This window comes from Onychostoma macrolepis, chromosome 18 (genome assembly GCF_012432095.1).
Source record: "Onychostoma macrolepis isolate SWU-2019 chromosome 18, ASM1243209v1, whole genome shotgun sequence".
NCBI classification, from domain to species: Eukaryota; Metazoa; Chordata; class Actinopteri; order Cypriniformes; family Cyprinidae; genus Onychostoma; species Onychostoma macrolepis.
The window spans coordinates 9,199,975-9,220,213 of NC_081172.1; the positions used below are offsets into that span (position 1 = coordinate 9,199,975).

Below are 20,239 nucleotides of genomic sequence, written 5' to 3' on the forward strand. Positions count from 1 at the left end.
CAGGTCTGGTCACAATATGAACTGACACACAAGTAGCGGGTGAACATGATTTCCAAGAGGCCATGATGAGATGAAGATTGTGCTAGCTCAGTGATCAATTTATTTTCAGGTTAAGCATGAATATGTTCGGAGCAACACTGCAAACCAGAACAGAGCTTAAGTTACATGTTGAGATGTTTATGAAAACATATGTTTGATATCATTTTTTTTCAGGTACTGGCCTATATGCTATAGTTTCTTCAGACAAGATGTCAGACAAGAAATAAGGATGACGCCAGTACAGTCTGTACAGCGTTTCACATCAAATCCAAACTACTGTTTTCACGTCAACTTTTTTTTGGATTGGCACATGTGTCAGAATTCCTGTTCAAACTTGTCTGATCAGGTTGAAGCTTATTGCACTGTCAAACGTAGCTCTCTTCTCATTAGTCTGGGCCCCTTCCCATCAGTGCATGCGCTCAAATTAGATTGACATCCAAACTGTTCAGATATACAAAGCAATTTAGATGATATTCATTAGAGCGATGACATAGGCTGATGTGACTCTGACAGGGAGCACTTCTCTCTCTTTCTCTCTCTTATTTTATTACCACTGAGGCGTGACTACCCCCACTGAATTCACCGTACCAAAGGAACAAAACAAAAAGACACAACAATGTCAATTTAATTCTGCCAATACTTGATGGGAAACAAGCTAAGATGACAAAGACTTGGCATGGTAAGAGTTAAAAGATATGCACTAAAGAGGAAGTAACTGCAGCACAACGGGGAGATTATTTATTAAAAAAAATAAAATAAAAATACAATACAATCTTTTAATTTAAAGAAAGCCTTCATCCAACTATGACCGGTCAGGCATAAGGATGCTCTATTGGGGAAAAAAGTGCTTTTTGGACTCTTTAGAATGACTAATAAAAACAATGGTCTTTGAATGTCTAATTAGAAATCTGATATTAGTTTGAAATTATGCAGTTTAAAAACATTAAACGTGAAGTCAAGTGTTTGAAAAAAAGACAAAAAGGCTTTGTTTTTTCTAATTGCTTTTTTCTTTAAAAAGATTACTGATTTTTTTTTTTACATTTACATATATAGATGGCATGCCCCATTCAATGTATTAACATTCAACAAAAATTATGTAAATAAAAACAGTCAAAAATGTCTGGTTAAATATTCTGATTAACAAATCTGGCAAGAATAAAAATGAACAGATGATACAAATATTTGGAGAAAACAAAAACATCTGTAAAAAAGCAAGTCAAGGCAATTTATATCAACAATGTTAAAGACTTAAGTATTATATACAGTTCTTTAGTTATACATCTATAAATAAATCAGATTCCTTATGCACAAACAAACAAAGTATTAGCCCAGGCAAAAACGAAAGAAAAAAAAAAAAAAAAAAATCGAGCCATATTTTGGAAAATATGCATAACATAACATCTATGTACAAATGTACATTCTTCTCCCATCAGAACAGAAATTTCCCTCAAAAAGCTGGTCATCATGAGCATTCAAGACTGTTCATAACTTTAAGACATTTAAACTTGGTACTCTACTTGGTAAAACTGGTGGTAGCTAGCTACCTTAACTTTAAACAGGTTTTAAAAAGTTAAATTACCATTATTAGTTCATTATTCATGAACACAAAAGCTTAGCCTACAAGGCCAACTGTTAATGCAACTATATACGAGTAACTGTGTATGAATCTTTACATTATGATCTTACTGTCTTTTCTCAAATTAGAGTACAATAAATATCCTGGCATACTGTGTTAACTGTATTGTTTTACAAGTTTTTTGTATATTACAGCGCTGGCACCGGTGGCAATTGCTCTTGACATCCTCTAGCTGGCAGTACAGCAGGAATCACAGGTTTTATGGGAGGGCTCTTAGAATGCTTTGTAATCCTCTGGTTCACATCCTTAGACGTAAGTTTTGCCAAGTCTTTCATTTTAAACCCAAGGTGTGACTCAAGGTGACAGATGTATGTAGAACGAACTTGGAACTGTGTTGCACATTCACTACAGTAGAAAAGCGGGTGTCCCGAGTCAACGTTCTTTATGAACTTCGTTCTGCCTGTTCGTCTGAGCTGATATTTCACATTGGCCAGCCAGTGGCTGATGGTTGTCATAGATAGACCTGTTATATGTGATATGACCATCCTTTCCTGGGAACTCAAGTCTGATATCACATACTTTCCATCAGTTGTCTGCCTGAGGCAGGATGCAAACTGAGCCTGCAAAATCAGCAAGTGCTGGGGTTTCCAGTGCGATTGCCTACCTTTACGTTTATGCACCATGGAAGTATCTTCTGCCTCATCTGAAGTATGAGAACCCTCGATTTCTGACTGCTCCGGTTTACATAAAAGCGTTGGGGACTTCAAAACTCGAGAATCTGAGAGATTGCGCAGCATGTCTGATATGTCAGAGAGGGCATTTTCACACAAAGGACTCGCTGGTGTTAAGACTTTGGAACTAGTTGATTCACTCACAGATACACCAGACACAGAGGAACTCAAAGCTTTGCCTGGTAGAGCAGCAGCTCTGAGACACTGTTCACTTTTGCCTTTGGACAAGTCTATCGGTTGGTCTCCGCAAATTTCATGGCAGTCAGAATGCAACTGGCTAAGTTTCGCCGAGTGTCCAGATGGACCGGCAAGAGCGGCCCTTTCAGCCATGCTGTTGCTCATCCTGAGAAGCATGCTCATAGGGTCCTGGACAGGCCTGATCGGTTTGGCAGCTTTACCCAGATGAAGGTTCATAACAGACTGAAGGGCACTTAGAGGACTGACAGAGGGTTGTTTTGGCTCAGGGTGGGCAGAGAGTAGACCAGCATCATCATACAGATCTGAAGTGGGGTGAGTTCTGTAATCTTGTGTGTGCTTCTGAATTTCCCTTTCGTTTGTCTTACCCTCAGAGACATTGCTTGTAGGTGTAAACGCGCTCTCATGACTTGGAGATTTACACATTAGCAGTTTCCCTTTAGAATTCAGCAATTGCCGATGCGGGGATCCTTGCCCATTCAAGTCATTAAATTGTCGGTCAACTTCAGCAGCCTTTTCTGTTACTTTCTTTTCCAGTTTGTCCACCTCCTGGACATTAACTGTGGTAGAGGAAGCTCTTGGTGGAGTGCTTGGAGGGATCAAATGACTTTTGTCTATGGACTGGCCTTCCTGACTACTGGTTGACTGTTTTAAAGAAGAAATATAGCCTGAGTTGTTCAGACCAGGTTTCAGTTGGTTTCGTAACTGATAAGCTGCATGAATGCTCTGGTAACCGCCCCAACTCGGGGAACCCCTCTGTGCTTTGTTAATGGCCGATGTAACTGTATTCTCCAGTGATTTTAGAATATCAAAATCCATTTTAGGACTCTCTTTTAGATCATCTTCAGTTAGGTAATCAGATTTAGGTGATGCGTTGAATTTCTGCTTAGCATCATTTATATTTGCAGACTCCTTGCAATCACTGTCTTTCTGAGAAGTCATTTCTTGTGTCTTGTTTTTGTCCCCAGTTGCCACAGATGGGAGGGACGATGACTCCAAGATTCCTGTGGCTAAGAGAGGGGAAGAACATGGTGTACCTGACTGAGACTTCTCAGACTTACTTTTGGGGTGAGGAGGCTTGTCTGTCTTTTGCAATGTTTGGGTGACTTTGATAAAGTGGCCGGTCAACATCATATGAGCACTCAACTGCTGCAAAGAGTCATGTGAAATCCCACACTCCATACATTTGAGGTTCTGAGACTTGAACTGCACACCACGGCTTGTCTTCTGATCTATCAAGTCCTCTTTGTTGGTTTGTTCAGAATACATCTGAAAAATATCACTGGCCTGGCCTCCGTTGGGACTTCTTGTCTGTTCTGTGGTGTGCAAAGATTTTGCAACATCCAGCTCCACTGGAACCCTCTTCCTGAACGAAGACACAACTTTAGCAGCAATTGCTGTTCTTGGCTCTCTCAGAGGAACCTTCTGGTAATGCTTAGTCTTTATCATGTGCACGCTGAGGTCTTGTAGGGATTCAAAAGAGTGTCCACAGTACATACAGCGCAGGACTTTCTGGGCATCTTCCTTTCCCTCCATCTCCAAAAGAGAGCGCTTACGGGGCTTGGACCAAGACTTGGCACCCTTACTAGCGCTTTCAAGGTTATCATCACGGTAGTGGTCTGTTTCATTCATGTGAACTGTGAGATCAAGCAGCGTGTCATATGATGCGCTACAGCTTTTGCAGTGGAACTTGCTAGCACCAGTAAAGATGGATCCATAGAGTTTAGTACTTTGGCGGTAGAGCTGGACAGTGGAGAAAATACTTGGTTCAAGTGCAGCAGGTTGTTTCTGAGAGACCTGTTGGAGTGTCTTTGCGATAGCAGACTGATGCCAGTCATAGCTGTTGCGTCCAGGACTGCTGTTGCTACTACTGCTACCGCTGCTACTTGCAGGCTGTTCATCTGCATGCGGCTGAGAGGAATTCAAGCTCAAAAAGGACCAGTAGGGGTTATTAAGGAAGCTTTTGTAAATAGCCTTCATCTGTTCTAGACTGTCTGTAATGCATACTGAATCCTCAGAACGGTCTTTCAGAAAGTCTGTTGTGGCCTCCTCCTTATTTTTGATTGGGGTGCTGTCTGCATCTGACGTGGGATCACTAGATTCACTTATGTGAGATTCACTGTCAACATCATGACCTGACAGCTCAGCAGTAGGGGAATCTTGTTCATCCTCTGGGTTATTGAAGTCTTCTCCCAAATCACTTTCACCCTGTTGTTTCTTCTTGGTCACTGAGCAATCACTTCCAGTGCCTTCGGTCTGTATGGTGTTCTCCTTAACATTCTCTGAATCATAAGCTAGTGGGAGAAAAAGAGAGAAAAAAAATTAAATTAATGCCATATAAGTTTAAATGAATGAAGTAAACATAACAATAATTTAATCAATCATATTCTTCTAGAAATTAAAATGAATGGGCAACATCCCACAAGATGTTGAACTGCAATACAGGCAAATCATCCTGGGAAAAGTATTCCTCCACCCTGGCCAACAAAAGTCAAAGTGCAAATTTGAATTGCAATTCTGTATCCTGTTGTCTGCCTCAGTTCAAATGCAAATCAAATTCAAGAATTGAATTAGTATCTGAAAGGTATTAATTAAATTCTGAATGGCACATAAGCTCTGGAGCATCCACAAACAAATAACAGAGGACCAAAAATAACCTTTATTTCTTCTAGAACTGAGATTTTAAACTAGTCTGGTATAGTCTAGTCAAGTGAACATCAAATATTTTTATATAATTGTTTGCTGTTAAGCACATAATCAGGCTATTTACAAGAGGCTGCACCTGCTGCCATTCGGCCCACCTCTCCACATGTCCACATTTCGACCCACCTGTGCACATATGAAGAGACAAATAGATAGAGGAAAAAGGTGAACAGATAGATTGAGAGGTTAAGGGGAATGACATAAGATGGCGGCACATAAGCCACCTGTCACTTTGAATCCCACCTGACGACTGTTCACCTTGGACAGGTGACGTGTTGTGAGAAAGGTGTCTGCTCGAGCACCTCCAGATGACAGATCCAAGGGGACACGGTCGCCCTTCTCTCTGCCAGCTGCCCTCACACCCTCAAAAGAGCCCATCCACCACCGTCCTCTGGGACTGACGATCCCGTCTCCTGACAGCCTGTCCCCTGCTAGTTTGACACTGTCACTCTGACTCCGTAAGTGGAACAAATGCCCCCTTGAAAGCCATACCAACCCCCCGTCTCTGTTCCACTCTACTCACTCTTGTTTGTGTGCATTTGTGATTATGTTGCTCATGTCAAAGGAAAACGCTTGACATGTTAGACGTTTGGAAATACAGCAGGCCTTGAATTACAAGCTAACATGGTGTGCTGCCACATGTGTGATTCAAGTGCACTGTGGCACGCTAACAGTCTCTCCTTCTTTCTCTCTCTTACAAGATCCACCACAGTCCTGACAAGAGTGTTAAAGCACAAATAGCTCTCATTTCAAATGATAATACACAATCTCACAAGCCTGCGCTTCTCTCATTTAGCCTCTCACTGGCTGTCAGCCAAGCGGCCCGCAGGATGGGGGCTCTAAAGGATAACTGGCAGGTGCAGGCCAGTCTTATCCCCTCTGTAGATTTGGATTGTCACTAGGTATCCATTACTTGCCAATCTCCTCTGATCGTGCCCGACAGCCTTGATCAAAAGATGTCATTTGAACAGCCTGATTTGGCATGAACTCCAAAGCAGCTCGAAAAGAGGGTGAACCAGGTGTAACTACAATGACATGATCATTTTCCTGCCCTCTCATATCCCTGAGACAATTACGGTGACACACTGAGGGTCCACAATGGCAAATTGCTTTTTTCTTTCACAAATACCAAAGACTACAAGAGTGTAACTTTTTTTTGGAAGGATTTTAAACCAAGTAAAATATAAAACAGATACCATAACCCTGAGGTGAATCAGAATAAGTTGGCTTTAACCCACTGACTTTGTTACTGTACAAAACACAAACCTGCCCTCATACAAAACTTAGTGGCTGGAAAAGTTCAGAAGATACTCTTAACATAACCTAAGAAAACATATACTCTCACAAATGTGTATGTGTGCATCAAGACCCAAGCCCACTAAATTTGAACACAATTTTTAACCTTGAATGATTTATAATCCATCTCAGGAGGCACCTACGATAACCAATTATTCTCAAAAGGCTTGATTGACAGCCTGGTGATTTATTAAGCTAATAAAATGTGATGTGTGCAATGAGTTCTAGCAGATCAAAAATCCAGGAGACTTTAGTGGCACTCACCTTGTTTGATTTATGTAACTATTACATTTGTCTCCATATGATCAGTCATTATTTCCCTCCACCTTACAGACAAAAACAGCACCAATGACATTTGAATTGGAACATCAAGTTCTATACGTAATAACCTTTGGTTAATGTGAGTGCATAATTGCTTACTCTAAAACTGTACATAATTACTGTTAAAAGTAGGCATATTTTGTTAATCCTATCTAATGTGATCCCCTAAACTGTCAAGATCATCTAATTTGTACATCAGAGGTCATTCATCTTGACGTCATTGTATTTAATGCCGTACACAGGTCTTGTTAGGCAACTCTGCAATAACACCCAATAAGATGATTGCTCAATTTAAACAAAGCTTTCTGTCCGTAAATACTGTAGCTTTTCATCCTCAGAGCTCACATGACTCACTCACAGCCTCATAGTGAGATACAGATTGAGGCTAACTGTGTAACATGCTTGAGGCCATGCTAATGTGCAACACATGACACTTTGATCAAAATAAAGCAGCGTTCAGGCACCATGCTGAGATGCCCCCATGCCAAAAATAGCGTGTTCTGTGCTACAAATGAAGCAAAGAAATGTGTGAATTTTTTAGTCAGTCAAAGTGGGAAGTCAAATCAAGACAGAAAAAGAATTGTGGGCACATAATGTTGTCCTGGGTCTTGCCCTTTCTGTAGTGTTTCTCTTTCTCTGCTGGAGAAACTTAAAACTGACCATTTACAGTAAATGCAGGAAGGCAAACAGTCTCTCTTGACTGGAATTCCACCGACCACAAACGTCCTTTCAGGGGAGATATCTCTCTAATTATCACTCTGTGTGCCTTTGATTCCTTTTCCCCCTTGACAACAGTGTGTCTGATGTGCCTCAGCTGCCAAGAGTGATTGGCAACAATTCTATGTGTATCTAAGCCAGCAGCTGCTGAGATGATGGCCCAGCATCAAAGAACTCAGTGAGATGGATGGCACTCATAATTCTACTCTGCAGGGACAAGGTGGGGGAGGTTGGGGGCAAAAACCAACATAAAAAAAAAATCCCCCAGACTATCACCCACCCACCCCCAACCTTTCAAGCAAGGCTTTGTCCCCGAGTTACCCTCCTTTAATAAGCTTCCGATAACTAGGAATTGAGTTCACTGAGAATACTGGAAGTGTTCGTTGGGAATGCAATACCGAACTCCCAATCTTATCCGGCAATGACCACCCGGTGGACAGCTGGTGTCTCGTAACAAACACAGAGAGAAAGCAAAGCTATCCATCATAGAGAGGACATCTAAGACCCTGTGCTCTGTCTATGCCTCTCTAACTCTCAGGTTACAGGCTTACACAGCCGTCCAAATAATATTCACTGTGATAAATGGTCCTCTAAGCCGCCTACCTCTCATTAATCTCTTTCTTTAAAGGAGCATCCATCATGGAGCAGGGCTAGAGCTGTGGGAGAGAACGCTAGAGTTCATTTACAGGCCAGCTGAGCTTGAGTGATGCATGTCATTTTAAGCTCGGACGGGAATGCGCAGACGTGAACACGTACAAATGTCCGGATACGTGAATACCCACACACTAAGACGGATGCACGCATAGACGTGCATTCTTGACAGACAAAGCCAATGATTGACAGACTGATTGACTAATTTAAAATGTGGTTTGGTAGGAGAAAATTTTGAAATGTGTAATGCAAGACTTTCCCACCTTTCGTTAAAGTAGAAATTATCATGCATTAAGCTAAATTAGAACTCATTTGTTGTTTCACTTGCTCAACACGTAATATATCTCAGTCTGTCATCGGCTGAGGTCTCTACCCAAACAGGCCTTTCAATGACTTAATGACTTAACAGCTTAACTCGGCAGTGCGACAATTTATTCAATTTTCTCACCTGTGTCACTTTCTTTTAGTCTAATGACAAACCCTATACAGCACTGCCTCCGTTTCGCTTTTAAACATTTAACCTGTATCTCTGGCTTCCCGACTTTCTCCCCAGCCTTTTCGGTCTAATTCTCAACAATATTTCTTCTTTCTTCCCTCCCTCGGCGTCTCGGAAAGCCTGCGTGATAGATGACATGTGTCAGGATGCCAGAAGTAAAGGGTGGCAGCGTGATTAACGGCTCTGTTGAAAGGGTAATTGACGGTTTGGCATTGTGCTGATCTTCTCCACCAGGGTTTGGTTTCTGGACCCCTGAGGACCAGACTGACTCATTTTTCTAAAATGGACCGCAAGCTAAAAGCCACCTCCCATGAGAAAAGAGATGGATTCTTGTCTTCTTAACAGAAGATTGATGTCTTCATTGTCAACACAGCAAAGTAACATTCATATAAGTTTACAACCACAATAGACTGCTAGTTCAAATGAAAGTTCGGACAGTAGGTCAATGTGATGTTTTTGTGGGGGGCATATAGTGAAATAATGAGCGATACAACTGTCATGATATCACAATTATGAAAAAATCTCATTAAAAACAATTGTGGTGTATTTTACTATTATTTCTTAGAAAAATAAAAAAATTTTATTCAAAAAAAACTTTTATCTGTGAAACCTTTGCAGTTTAAAAATTATAACATCAGACTTTCACAACTTTGTGTCAAGGTCAATTAGTCTCTGGAGATCACAATTACATATATTTTTATGACAAAGCATGGACGCTCTTAAACCATTGACTAGTAAAAGACATCTACATCTACATCTACTAGTTATCTATGACTTCCAAAGTGTGGGTTGGTGATGATCCTTTTAAACTGAAAAATGTAAACTGTCCATCACAACTAAAGCATCAATACCAGTTATGAACACATTAAACCTATGAACACACCGTCTGTGTGCATGTCTGAAATGTGTACCCAGGAATGTGTAAGATTACTTTAATCTTTTGTCTCAGCCGCTGTATAAATCAATGGGGTTCTAGCAGTTTTGAAGCTGTTGGCAGTGATTACAGGCATGCCTGGCTGGAGAGGTATGTTGACACTGGTTGGGATTAGGGAATGGTGGGCCTCTATGGTTTCCTGCCCTTTCATCACCGCCACCATCAAGCCCAGCTCCTGCGTCACATCCACGCATGACTGATGGCTGCTTGTCCGGATGACCTGCCTTGCACCTTAGATCTGACAGCAACTGATTTTACCCTTAGAAAGAGGGAGAAGGCAGGGCCTGGAGTCGCGCCCAAAAGAGCCTGAGAACTGAGAAGCTTTTTGGCCAGGGTGGCCCGTGGGATTTGCGGAGGCGTGTCCGATTAACTCACATTATCAACCCACACACAGACGGAGAGAGATCTAACTAACAGAGTTGAAGCAAAGTACGACTCTCAAAATAGATTTGATGTCTAATCTGTCATTCCAAATAAGGCTCAAAGACAGATGAAAACATTCATTTCAGAGGGACTGTAGGTGTTTCCACATGTTTGTCTTCTCATAACAGTTCGGAATCGTCTAGATTCCAGACTGGCACCAAAAAGCTCATTTGTCACATAAAGGTGCTAAATTGGGTTATGGCAATAGGAAAGGCCAGCAGGAGTGGCTAATATCAACTTGATTACATCAAGGGAGCACAAACCTAATATGACTTGGTGACAGACGCATAGCTTGTCAACTCCAATCATCGCACCTGTCAGGAATCCATCAAGTTTACAGCTAATTAGGTGTGCTCAAATTAAGCAAAGCAAAATGTTTCTTTTTACAGAGCTATGCAAACCTTTAGGGCAGGAGGGAGAGAGTGATTGGGAAAGAGTATATTTCTCTATAAACTCTCATTAAGATTGCTATTGAGCATTACATCACCTACAGAGAAAACAAGGCATCAGAATCAATAAGTTAAAGGTAACTGTCGTACTTCCAGTGTCCCAGTATGTGACTAAATGTGTTCATACCTGTAAACCATAAACTCACACTTGTAAACCACACGGTCACCACTCTGCACAGCGCCTATGAGTGAAGTTTGGAGGAGCATACTGATGAAATAAAAGCCCAGGCAAGCTTATGGGAAAAAGAAGGAGAGCACTCACATGGCCTTGCTCTGATTGACCATTAAAGCCTTTGATGGATGAGGCTGTCACAAGGATAACAATTAAATCCAACATGAGACAAAGCTGTTCTGACAGGCCAGTCTAACAGAGCAAGCCATACCCCTCCATTAAACTCCACATCATCTCTGCCTCAAACACACACACACAAACAGTGAAGGCTATATAATAATGGCTTTGTATCTCTGTTTCAAAGAGCTCAGCTATAAATATAAAAAATGCCCCAGAACTCCTCCTCTTTTAAATAATAGGATAGGATCTATTCTATTAAGCAGACAGATAATGTTTTAGTTTACATTAAGGCGGTTTCGGTGGTTCCCACCTCTTCAGAGAAGTTAAAATAGGATGAAATGATTTTGTGTATCCCATGTATGTGTCAATGTTTCATAAGGACATAAGGTCTGAGCTGATAAAAACACACATTTAAGTAACACATAAAAAAAGAAATCTGGTTCAAAATGCCAACTAATGGTTTCACACAGTTTTGAAAAACAAACACTTATACCAATTTTTACTAAAACACTTTGCTTGCACCCTGAATATAATGTACATATTTAATTTATTATTTGAAAAAATAATATCTATTATAAAAAAAAAAATTAAAAAAATCTATATTTATTTATATTTGTTATATTTAGCCTAAGTTCATTTCATGCATTTTGAGTTACAAATGTCAAGTTTCATTAGGGTTGGTCTATTTGTCCTGTTGTACAAACAACAAGCCTTTTCATAAAAAATATCCAAACAACAACAACTTAATGACCTTGATATACAGATGAGGGTCTAAATGGGTCCTTTCTAGTTTATGGTTTTCTTGTCACATGACAACAAAATGGCTTCCTGACTATTTGTTATGCCACAAAGTTTTTCAAATATTAATACTTAAAAACTGCTTCGCCCCTTAAAAAAAAAAAAAAAAAAAAGGAAGAAAGAAAGAATAGTAATCAAAAACATGATTATGTCAATTTACTTATAACAAGACCACTCTCTTAACGAATTTCTGCCTTTTAAAGATATTTTTTCTTTTCTTTCTTTTTTTTTTTTAAATTTTTTTGTTTATTTGTTTGTTTGTTTGTTTTTACAATATTCAGACAGTTACACCACTTAGACCATTTTGAATTATCTTGAAGCCACATAAATTCCTTCAAAATGACTTTTAATTAAATATTAAATGCATGATCGTTATTCAAAAGCTATTCAAGTATCTTTGTACGAATAGAATTGGACTGGAAAAAAAGTATCCAGTAACATGACAAAATGTACGACTTAAATCAAAATAGGGAATATGAGTTATACGCGAAAATAAAAATCCATACAATTAAACGCTATTATACACAGATATTGTTCTTTATGGTAGATTGTAAATGTAAGGCAGTAAACCAAATGTAGCCTATAATGGTTTTAACAGAAAAAAAAAAAAAAAACTCAAGAGGACAGATGTACAGGAGTAGCCCATCTAATGAAATCAGTTCGAATAAACTTACCTGCCGCTCGTTTGGGCGCCTGCTGTTTTCTCCTCGGCATACTTGCGCGCAGATTGTGTGACTATAAACGCAACCTGAAACGATATTCAACAATATATGCTCCCAACCTGACGTGTCACCATTTAACAACAGCACGGCGCAGTCACAAAAGCTACGACACTTCGCATTAGGCATAGGAGAAAGCCAGGTGCTCCGTGTTCAGCGGTAGTCTTTGTTTAAAGCCAGTCTGCCGGAGAGATGAGGAACACTGCGCGGCAGGACAGGAACGCCTAGCCGCTCGCTACGAGTTCGTCACGTCACTCAAAAGTCCGCGGCAACTGATTCTTCAGAGCGCAGAAAGTAAGGGGGCGTTCACACGTCTGGCGGTGTTCAAAACAGCTAGATATAAAGCAACGGATTGGCACTGAACGTGAGGGTTTTAAATCGAAATTAGAAGTTAATAGAAGTTACACGCCGTTTAACGCTGATGGCGCAAAACGGTGAAACATCAGAGAGACGCGACGCAGCGATTAAAGTGGGGATTGAGAAAAAAAAAATTCAACAATAGCAGACGAAACGGTGCTGTGCTCCTATCGGTCACTCCCACGCACATATAATGGCCAAAATCCAGTCTAGGTAGGCTGCTCATAAGGTTTTGAGACACTGCCAATATGTCACTTAAGAGCGCATTAACAAGACTGCTTACACTGACAGGAAGGAAGGATGTAACTTAACCCTTTAATGGACACACCCCCTCAAAAAAAAACAATAGAGGTTTTTTTTTGGGGGGGGGGACAATAACATCCTTTAAGCATATATCAAATGGTTGATATTTCAATTAATGGTTCATTTTTTATTATTATGCATTGACTTCATCATTACACTAAAACTATTACTCACTATTTGAAACCACTGTAATATATATATATATATATATATATATATGTATATATATATATATATATGTAAGAGATTGAAATGACTGAATGTAAATGACATTCTTAAAAATATATATATCAGTTGAAATCACTTATATATTACAGATTTGAAAGTGCACTTTTACCATGGATATCTGAAATGTTAGTTAAGCATGTTTACTAAAAACATAAAACAGAAGAAAACCTCTTGCTTTTGCTATGTAGTTAAGGATCCCGCTCAGCAAACCCTCTGAAACTAAATTACATCAGAATGCTTTCCTTCTATATGCTGTCCGAGTATATGCTAACATCTTGATGCTTTTGAAAACAGTATATTTTTCAAAGCTGCACTGATAGTCAGTCTGTGCTTTACAGAGCCTACAGTTTTCAATTGGATTTCATAACTCTTAACACTTTATAAAAGTGGTTAAAGGATTAATTAACCTTTCCTGATTATACTTTCAGCTGTAATTGAACTATTTTTCTCCTTTTGTCAGTTCCTAAAAGATCATGTAAAAAATGCGTTATTCAATAATAATTGCGTACAGTAATGTATCTGTGATGTTCATTCATATTTATAAAGGTCACAAAACTGAGGTGTGTATTTAAATGTATATTAACTGACCTATAGTCCTACATTTAGGACTTGAAAGTTATTATAAAGTGTTAACGAAAATTGTGATTGAGACTTTGTGTATAAGGTTAATATTACTAAATACTACTATACTTTCGTAAGAGTGATACATAATTATCTGTATTATTCCTTATATAATAGTGCTTATCACACATTTCTTTCAATGTTTTGAAAAAAATGAAAAGACAAATCTGAATCATTACTGCCTTTTGAATATTTTAATGTATTAAACAGTAACAGACTTGTTTGCAGAAATCAAACAATGAGCGACAAAATAGCATTTCCTACAGGAATTAAAAATGTACGTTTCTTTCTCAATGTTTTGCTATTCTAAGCAACTTAATGACAATTTCTACTGAAAACTAATATAAGAAGTATGTTGTGCTGTTGTATTTCCTGCAAACAGTCTCTTGAGTAATCAAAACTGCATGGCCAAACAAGCTTGCCCTGAGGATTTTCTTTTACAAATCAGCACTGTCTGAGGATGTCTTTTTAAGTACTGTAAAGTCATTCAGATGTGGGGTCAGAGTTCTGACCGTGCCATTAAAACGCAGGCAGAGACATAGTGCTCTCATTTAACTGCTCGGCTGCATCATATATCATCCCACTGCCACAGAGCTGCATTAGAGAGGATCTTTGATTTTTACTTTTAGAGCAACATAAATCAAATGCAAGGCAAGGTCTGCCAGTGACATCCTTGTATTGGTCCTCACTGAATGGGATGGAGAGGGATTGTTGACTGAGGTCTGGAGCAAACGGATATGTTATACACTGTAAAAAAATATCCGTAAAATTTACGGTAAAAAACTAGCAGCTGTGGTTGCCGGAATTCTACCGTAAAAAAATACGGTAACAACATTTTAGTTTGTATGGTTTTAACTTAAATTTACAGTTAAATACCGTTATTTCATTAACTGATATAATGTTAATATACCAACCTATTAAAGTACTGAAATCTGTTTTGTACCTTTGAAATACACTGATAACCACCAAATGCAGGTGGTGATGAGAAAGTCACATGATTAACCAAAGCCCATCACAAGCAGCTTTTAAATAATAATATATACATAAGGTGCACAGTGACATTCACACAAACACTAAACACCATCATGGTGAGACTCATTAAACTGAAATATGCGATAAACATTTATTTAACAACATTAGATGTAACATACAACTCTATTAAACATAACTGATAAGAAAAAACGTCAGTTTACGGTTTTTCCCTGTAAATTTTACAGGAACTTACCATTAACCATTTAACAGGTTTTTACTGTAGCATATTCACAGTTTTTTACCGTTAAAATCACAGTCATTTTTTACAGTGTACTAAACACAACACAGTTTCAAACGAGCAAAAAAGAAAATGGTGTTATTATGAAACGTAATGGTTGTTGTACATTTTAAAATGCAGCAAACGTTATTTCATTGCTCATTGTTTGATTTCTGGAAATACGTCTGTTACTTTGTTAAGTTTATTCTGTTTAGCACTTTAAAATACTCAAAAGGCCGTAACTAGTCAAATATGTCTTCTCGTTTTTGTGCTTGTGCAACGATGTCAGGGCAAACATTAAGGAAGCAACTGTCTCATTACCCAGACCGCTTTGGTCTTCCCCACCTCAGAGCAATCTTGTCAAGCAGCATCTGAAACTAAAAGGGACATCTGCCAGCAGGACACCCACCCTCCCTACAGCTCACAGGAGGGTGTATTTGAGCCACATGTCCATCAGTCCTGTTGTGAAGATTTCATTTTATCTCCTCCTGCCCGCTTTCCGCCACTGTTTTGAGAGGTGCTGTCCTCCACTTTGATCTATGATGAACAGATGACCTTTTTCCCAAGTCAGGTGTCTGACTCTGTAACATCATGTTCTAACAGTGTGTCAAAACAGCATGGCTCACCTTCTCCAACTCCGGTTATTTGTCTCGGATAGACTCACAAATCTGTTTTGAAGAGATCTATGGTGAGGTGAATGCGTTGGGGATGGCAGCACCTGGGTGTATTATAAATGTTAAAAAACAGAGAGAAGGCGATGATGTTGATTAAAACAAACCGGAGAAAGTATCTGCAAATACTGCTTTTAGCAATTCATTCTGACTCAGTATTGATCAGGCAGAGAGATTACAAGACTTTCCTCTAGGAAGTGTTGATCACTCCTTAATCAATGACACAATCAGGATGTTTATTCTTAACCCTGCAATAATTCAGTGTAATTGAAGTAGGCTGTAAAATGAAATAAGTATTGCCTCCAATACAACAACCTGCATTTCATTAGGAACATAATTGTGTGGCCAATTTATGCAGCAGGGAAGACTGGGCTAGTTGTCACAAAGTCACAAATTTTTGTTGGTTTTATAACATAGTTCATAAATCCCTTCCCTGCATTTGAATAATGTTTGGGTAATTCTATATTAAAATATAATGTTTTTGCTATAGCTCATGCCGGGGGGAAAAATAAACGTGAAAAAATCACACTAGCCTATATAAAAAATAAAAAAAAACAGATACACTGTTTTTTTTTACCATGATTGCAGATTTTATCCAACAGGTCATATTGCATATATATTAGGGCAAGTTGTCACATGTGTTCAATTGTTTTGTACGTAATATGTTGTTTTGGCCTTTTATATCATTTTAGTGTTTATATTTTGCTGAAAACTCATTAAATGCCCAATAATTAGATAAGTAGCCAGTTCTCTTTGTGACAACTTACCCCATAATGTGACAACTAAATGCTTTTCCACCATCTGGGCGAACCATACTGAACACGGTAAAAGAACACTTATAAAACAGATAGTTCCGGTCCTTGATTCTGATTGGCTGAGCTACGTTCGAAGCTGTAGCTGTAAATTATGGTAAACAAACATACACCTCTTTGCATCTGTGTGTTGCTCAGCAACCACTTTGTTGCAACCACAACCATTTCCGAGGAACTACATTGTTTGGCAGATAATATTTTTAGAATAATATAGAAACATATTTTTATTAATATCATTACATTTTATTTGCTTTGTTTTATTTTGTGTAACCTTGGTACGTATATGGATTAACTGTTTTATAAAAGCAATAAGCCCCATGAAGCCGTGGTTTACAGTGAATTTATATTAGCTAACGGGGTTTGCCTAACAACGCCCCTTAACTGTTGTAAATTCACTGTAAACCACGGCTTCTTGGGGCTTATTGCTTTATTCTAGTTGCATCACTTAAACATGGTTGGAACGGTACGGTTACAAAGCATTCTTGGCCTGTATTTCTCGACATGGTTAGCTACAGTAAACCGTGCTAAAATGTCAATAAAAATAGTTTGTTGCTAGTTGGGGAACTTTTACCTTTTTATATGATGTTATTTTTCAACATAGCGTGCCGTGCTCCCTCCAATGTTCACCTACAGTATCACGCCGTCACAAACCCGTGCATCACTGAATTTACGTACATTCTCATTCTAGCACCACATTGGGAGAAGCCCTCGATCGACACGGAACGGCATGGTTTCCCAATGGGAACTGTTCGACCAAATATTGGAACTTTTTTGTTTTTTTCAGGCAATAACAATGAAAATGCTCTTTTGGACCTTTTTGGAAGGCAATAATTTAAGGTCCGTTCACAACAATAACCATTGGCATTAACACGATAACATTCCAAACAGCGTTGCAGTTTTGTTTGTCGCTTTAGTTTAAAAGATGGATGCTGACAGATTGTCAATGTTTTGTAATGTTAACTGTGCTATAAATTTGTAAGATTTTAAAAACTATATCATTTTCATCCATGGTGAATTAAATAAACCTAGCCTGAGAAATATTCACTAAATATTCAGCATGAAATATTCTATATAACTGTGACAACTTGCCCCAGTCTCCACTGTTAAAAGACGTTTCATTTATGCAGTTTTCACTGAGAAATGTTTCATTAATATAACCACACCATATTCACATTTCCACTAATCCAACTTCCTCTCCAGGATGACAGCAGAGGCACGGTCATAGGCCGCTCTGAATAGATAATTAAGTCTTGATCTTAAAATATAAATGTACAGATGGGGCTTATGGCAAAAATGGAAATTTTTCACCTTTAACCACCATTAGTTTGACAGTGACGCAGTTTCCCCTCAGTGCGAGAATACAGTGGGCCGAGTTCAGTCAGGTGAGAGGTGACAGGGCCGTATGGTGGATCTCCTGCCAGTGACAGGCTGTCATTTGGAGATGTGTGCCATGTGGCTGTCTCTCAGCCTGTCTTTGAGCTGAAGGATGACCCCTCCTGCTCACTGGGGCTTCACCGGCCATGCCATTCCTGTCTCTCAGCTTACACATCTGACAGGAGACATGACGTCCGAGACACATCGACTCCATCTTCAGGTAGGCCTGTCCTGCGTTTTCTGTGATAGTTCAGGGAGGGAGAGAAAATGAGAGAAAGTGTGTCTCATTCTTCCTGTAACTATAAAAGAGCTATGGCATTATGCTTTAGAAATTTGCATACTGAAAGGTATTGCGTGTCTTTCAAACCAGTCTGAAGATTGAGTGAAGGCTCAAGGTTGAGTGTTTTGATTGAGGTGAAAGATGTGCTTATTAAGATTTGGAGGATTTGTTTTTTTTTTTTAACAAAAATCGATCATCGGTGACATAAATGCATTTTTGCAATTAAGTGTCCTTGCTGATGGAGTAATTTAACTTGATTTGTGGCTACTGGACAGGACAAAATGTGTATCAATTCTTCAATAACAAATACATCACAAACATAATTTTCTCACACACTGTTTAGTAAATCCTAAAAAAACATATTCAAGGACATGCACGCACCTCATATTATATGATTATGTGTAATGTACACAATCATACATTAGATACTCGTGTATTGGGTCTGTCAGTATAATATAATATAATAAAGTACAGGCAAGATTCAAGTTACCGTTTACTGCACATCTTCAAATAATACCCATCTCAAACTCAATCTACCCGCCCAGCTCTTGAGAACTTCCTGAGAGCTTTCTGACCTGCTGCATCACAGTCTGCTATGACAGCTGCACATCCTCAAACCGGAAAGCCCTTCAGCGGGTAGTCAAAACTGCCCAGCGCGTCACTGAACTCGGCTACTGGCCATCGAAGACCTGAACAACCATCGCTGCCGGCAAAGAGCTCTCCAGATCATCAGGGATTCCATCCACCGCAGCTACAGTCTGTTTTCTTCCCTGCCATCTGGAAGCCACATAGACACATACAAACACAGACCATGAGGCTAAAGAACATTTTCATCCCTTGAGGTGTTGCATAAGCTAAACTCTGATCTCTCTTTCACTGTCATCTAACTTAGTCTAACAAATCCTCAAACCCAATACTAAACAACAAAATGCTGATGCTTAATTTTACTATTAATATATATATATATATATATATATAGATACACACACACACACATAATACTGCATATAGATAAATCTTCATCCCACTTTTTAACTCTAGTTGAAAGTTAAAAGTAAAGGAATAACATTAAGCTGTTTGTTGCAAAAGAATTATTGCTAAATGCTTCTGAAATGGAATTAATCATTTTAGAGAAAAAACGTAGATCCGTTTTGCTTTGCATATGGCCCTAGAGCAACAGCAATGAAAAAACATAGAGGAAGTGCTCTTCGTTAGATGTAATCTGTCTCTCAAATGAAGTGCTTTTTAAACTATGTTCTAGACTATATTCACTGGCGAGAGACAGAAAAGCAAACGGTTTAAGAAAGATAACGAGAAACAGGAAAATAATATATATATATATATATATATAGATAGATATATATATATATATACATGATTAATTAAACATTAATGAGACAAATTTTTAATCATCATGAGCAAAATTAATGCAGAGTGAGATAGTCAAACAGGGTGTCTTTTTTTTAAGATGTAAGCACATTGTCCTCCCCTGCTGCAATATCAGAGTAGCTGGACATATTTGCATGCTCAGCGCTGTGTGTCTGCAGTAATTCATCATTGGTCTCTGAGGTATTGAAAGCATCAGCATCCGTCAGCAAGCTTATGTCAATGGCTGTGTTTTTAAAAGAACAAAAGAATTATTTCTCATCAGTAGAGCACTTATTTTTAAATAGCCTGTGTTATGTGTCTCCAAAAATATCCCCAACTGCAATGGAGAAAAAAATCCATACCTAATGGCCTGTAAGATCACAATATTGACAAAATAATTAGAAAAATAATCAATAGCCAAACTGTAGCAAAACCATGGAATGAGATTGTAGTCTATGTCCAGTGTAGCATAAAAATGCTACAACAGATCTGCTCTAAACCCCTATTAATAATCAAAGATTTATAGAAATATATACACTGATGCCAATGTCCAGTTGGGGTATTAAATACACTACTTACTCACACTATAAAAATGACAACAAAAAACCATACGTGATCTAAAACCCTAATAATCAA

At 38.8% G+C, this 20,239-nt stretch overlaps 1 protein-coding gene and 1 long non-coding RNA gene across 2 annotated transcripts; both read right to left on the reverse strand.

Moving 5' to 3' along the window:
• Window positions 1-755: 755 nt before the first annotated feature.
• Window positions 756-12,968, reverse strand: tshz3a (teashirt zinc finger homeobox 3a). The gene is made up of 2 exons (XM_058752279.1): window positions 12,296-12,968; window positions 756-4,835 (listed from the first exon to the last, which is right to left on the reverse strand). Exons 1-2 carry the CDS (start codon window positions 12,333-12,335, stop codon window positions 1,804-1,806), a joined length of 3,072 nt encoding a protein of 1,023 aa, XP_058608262.1. The 5' UTR covers window positions 12,336-12,968; the 3' UTR covers window positions 756-1,803.
• A 2,730-nt stretch (window positions 12,969-15,698) lies between these two features.
• Window positions 15,699-18,944, reverse strand: LOC131523997 (uncharacterized). The gene is made up of 3 exons (XR_009266900.1): window positions 18,811-18,944; window positions 17,890-18,195; window positions 15,699-15,816 (listed from the first exon to the last, which is right to left on the reverse strand). It is a non-coding gene; the product is annotated as an uncharacterized LOC131523997 (long non-coding RNA).
• Window positions 18,945-20,239: the final 1,295 nt, after the last annotated feature.

Coding starts and splice junctions, on each gene's coding strand:
- tshz3a (XM_058752279.1), bottom strand. CDS start 12,335: ATGCCGAGGAGAAAACAGCAGGCGCCCAAACGAGCGGCAG. Junction 4,836..12,295: donor GGCGCCCAAACGAGCGGCAG/GTAAGTTTATTC, acceptor TTCTCCCACTAG/CTTATGATTCAGAGAATGTT.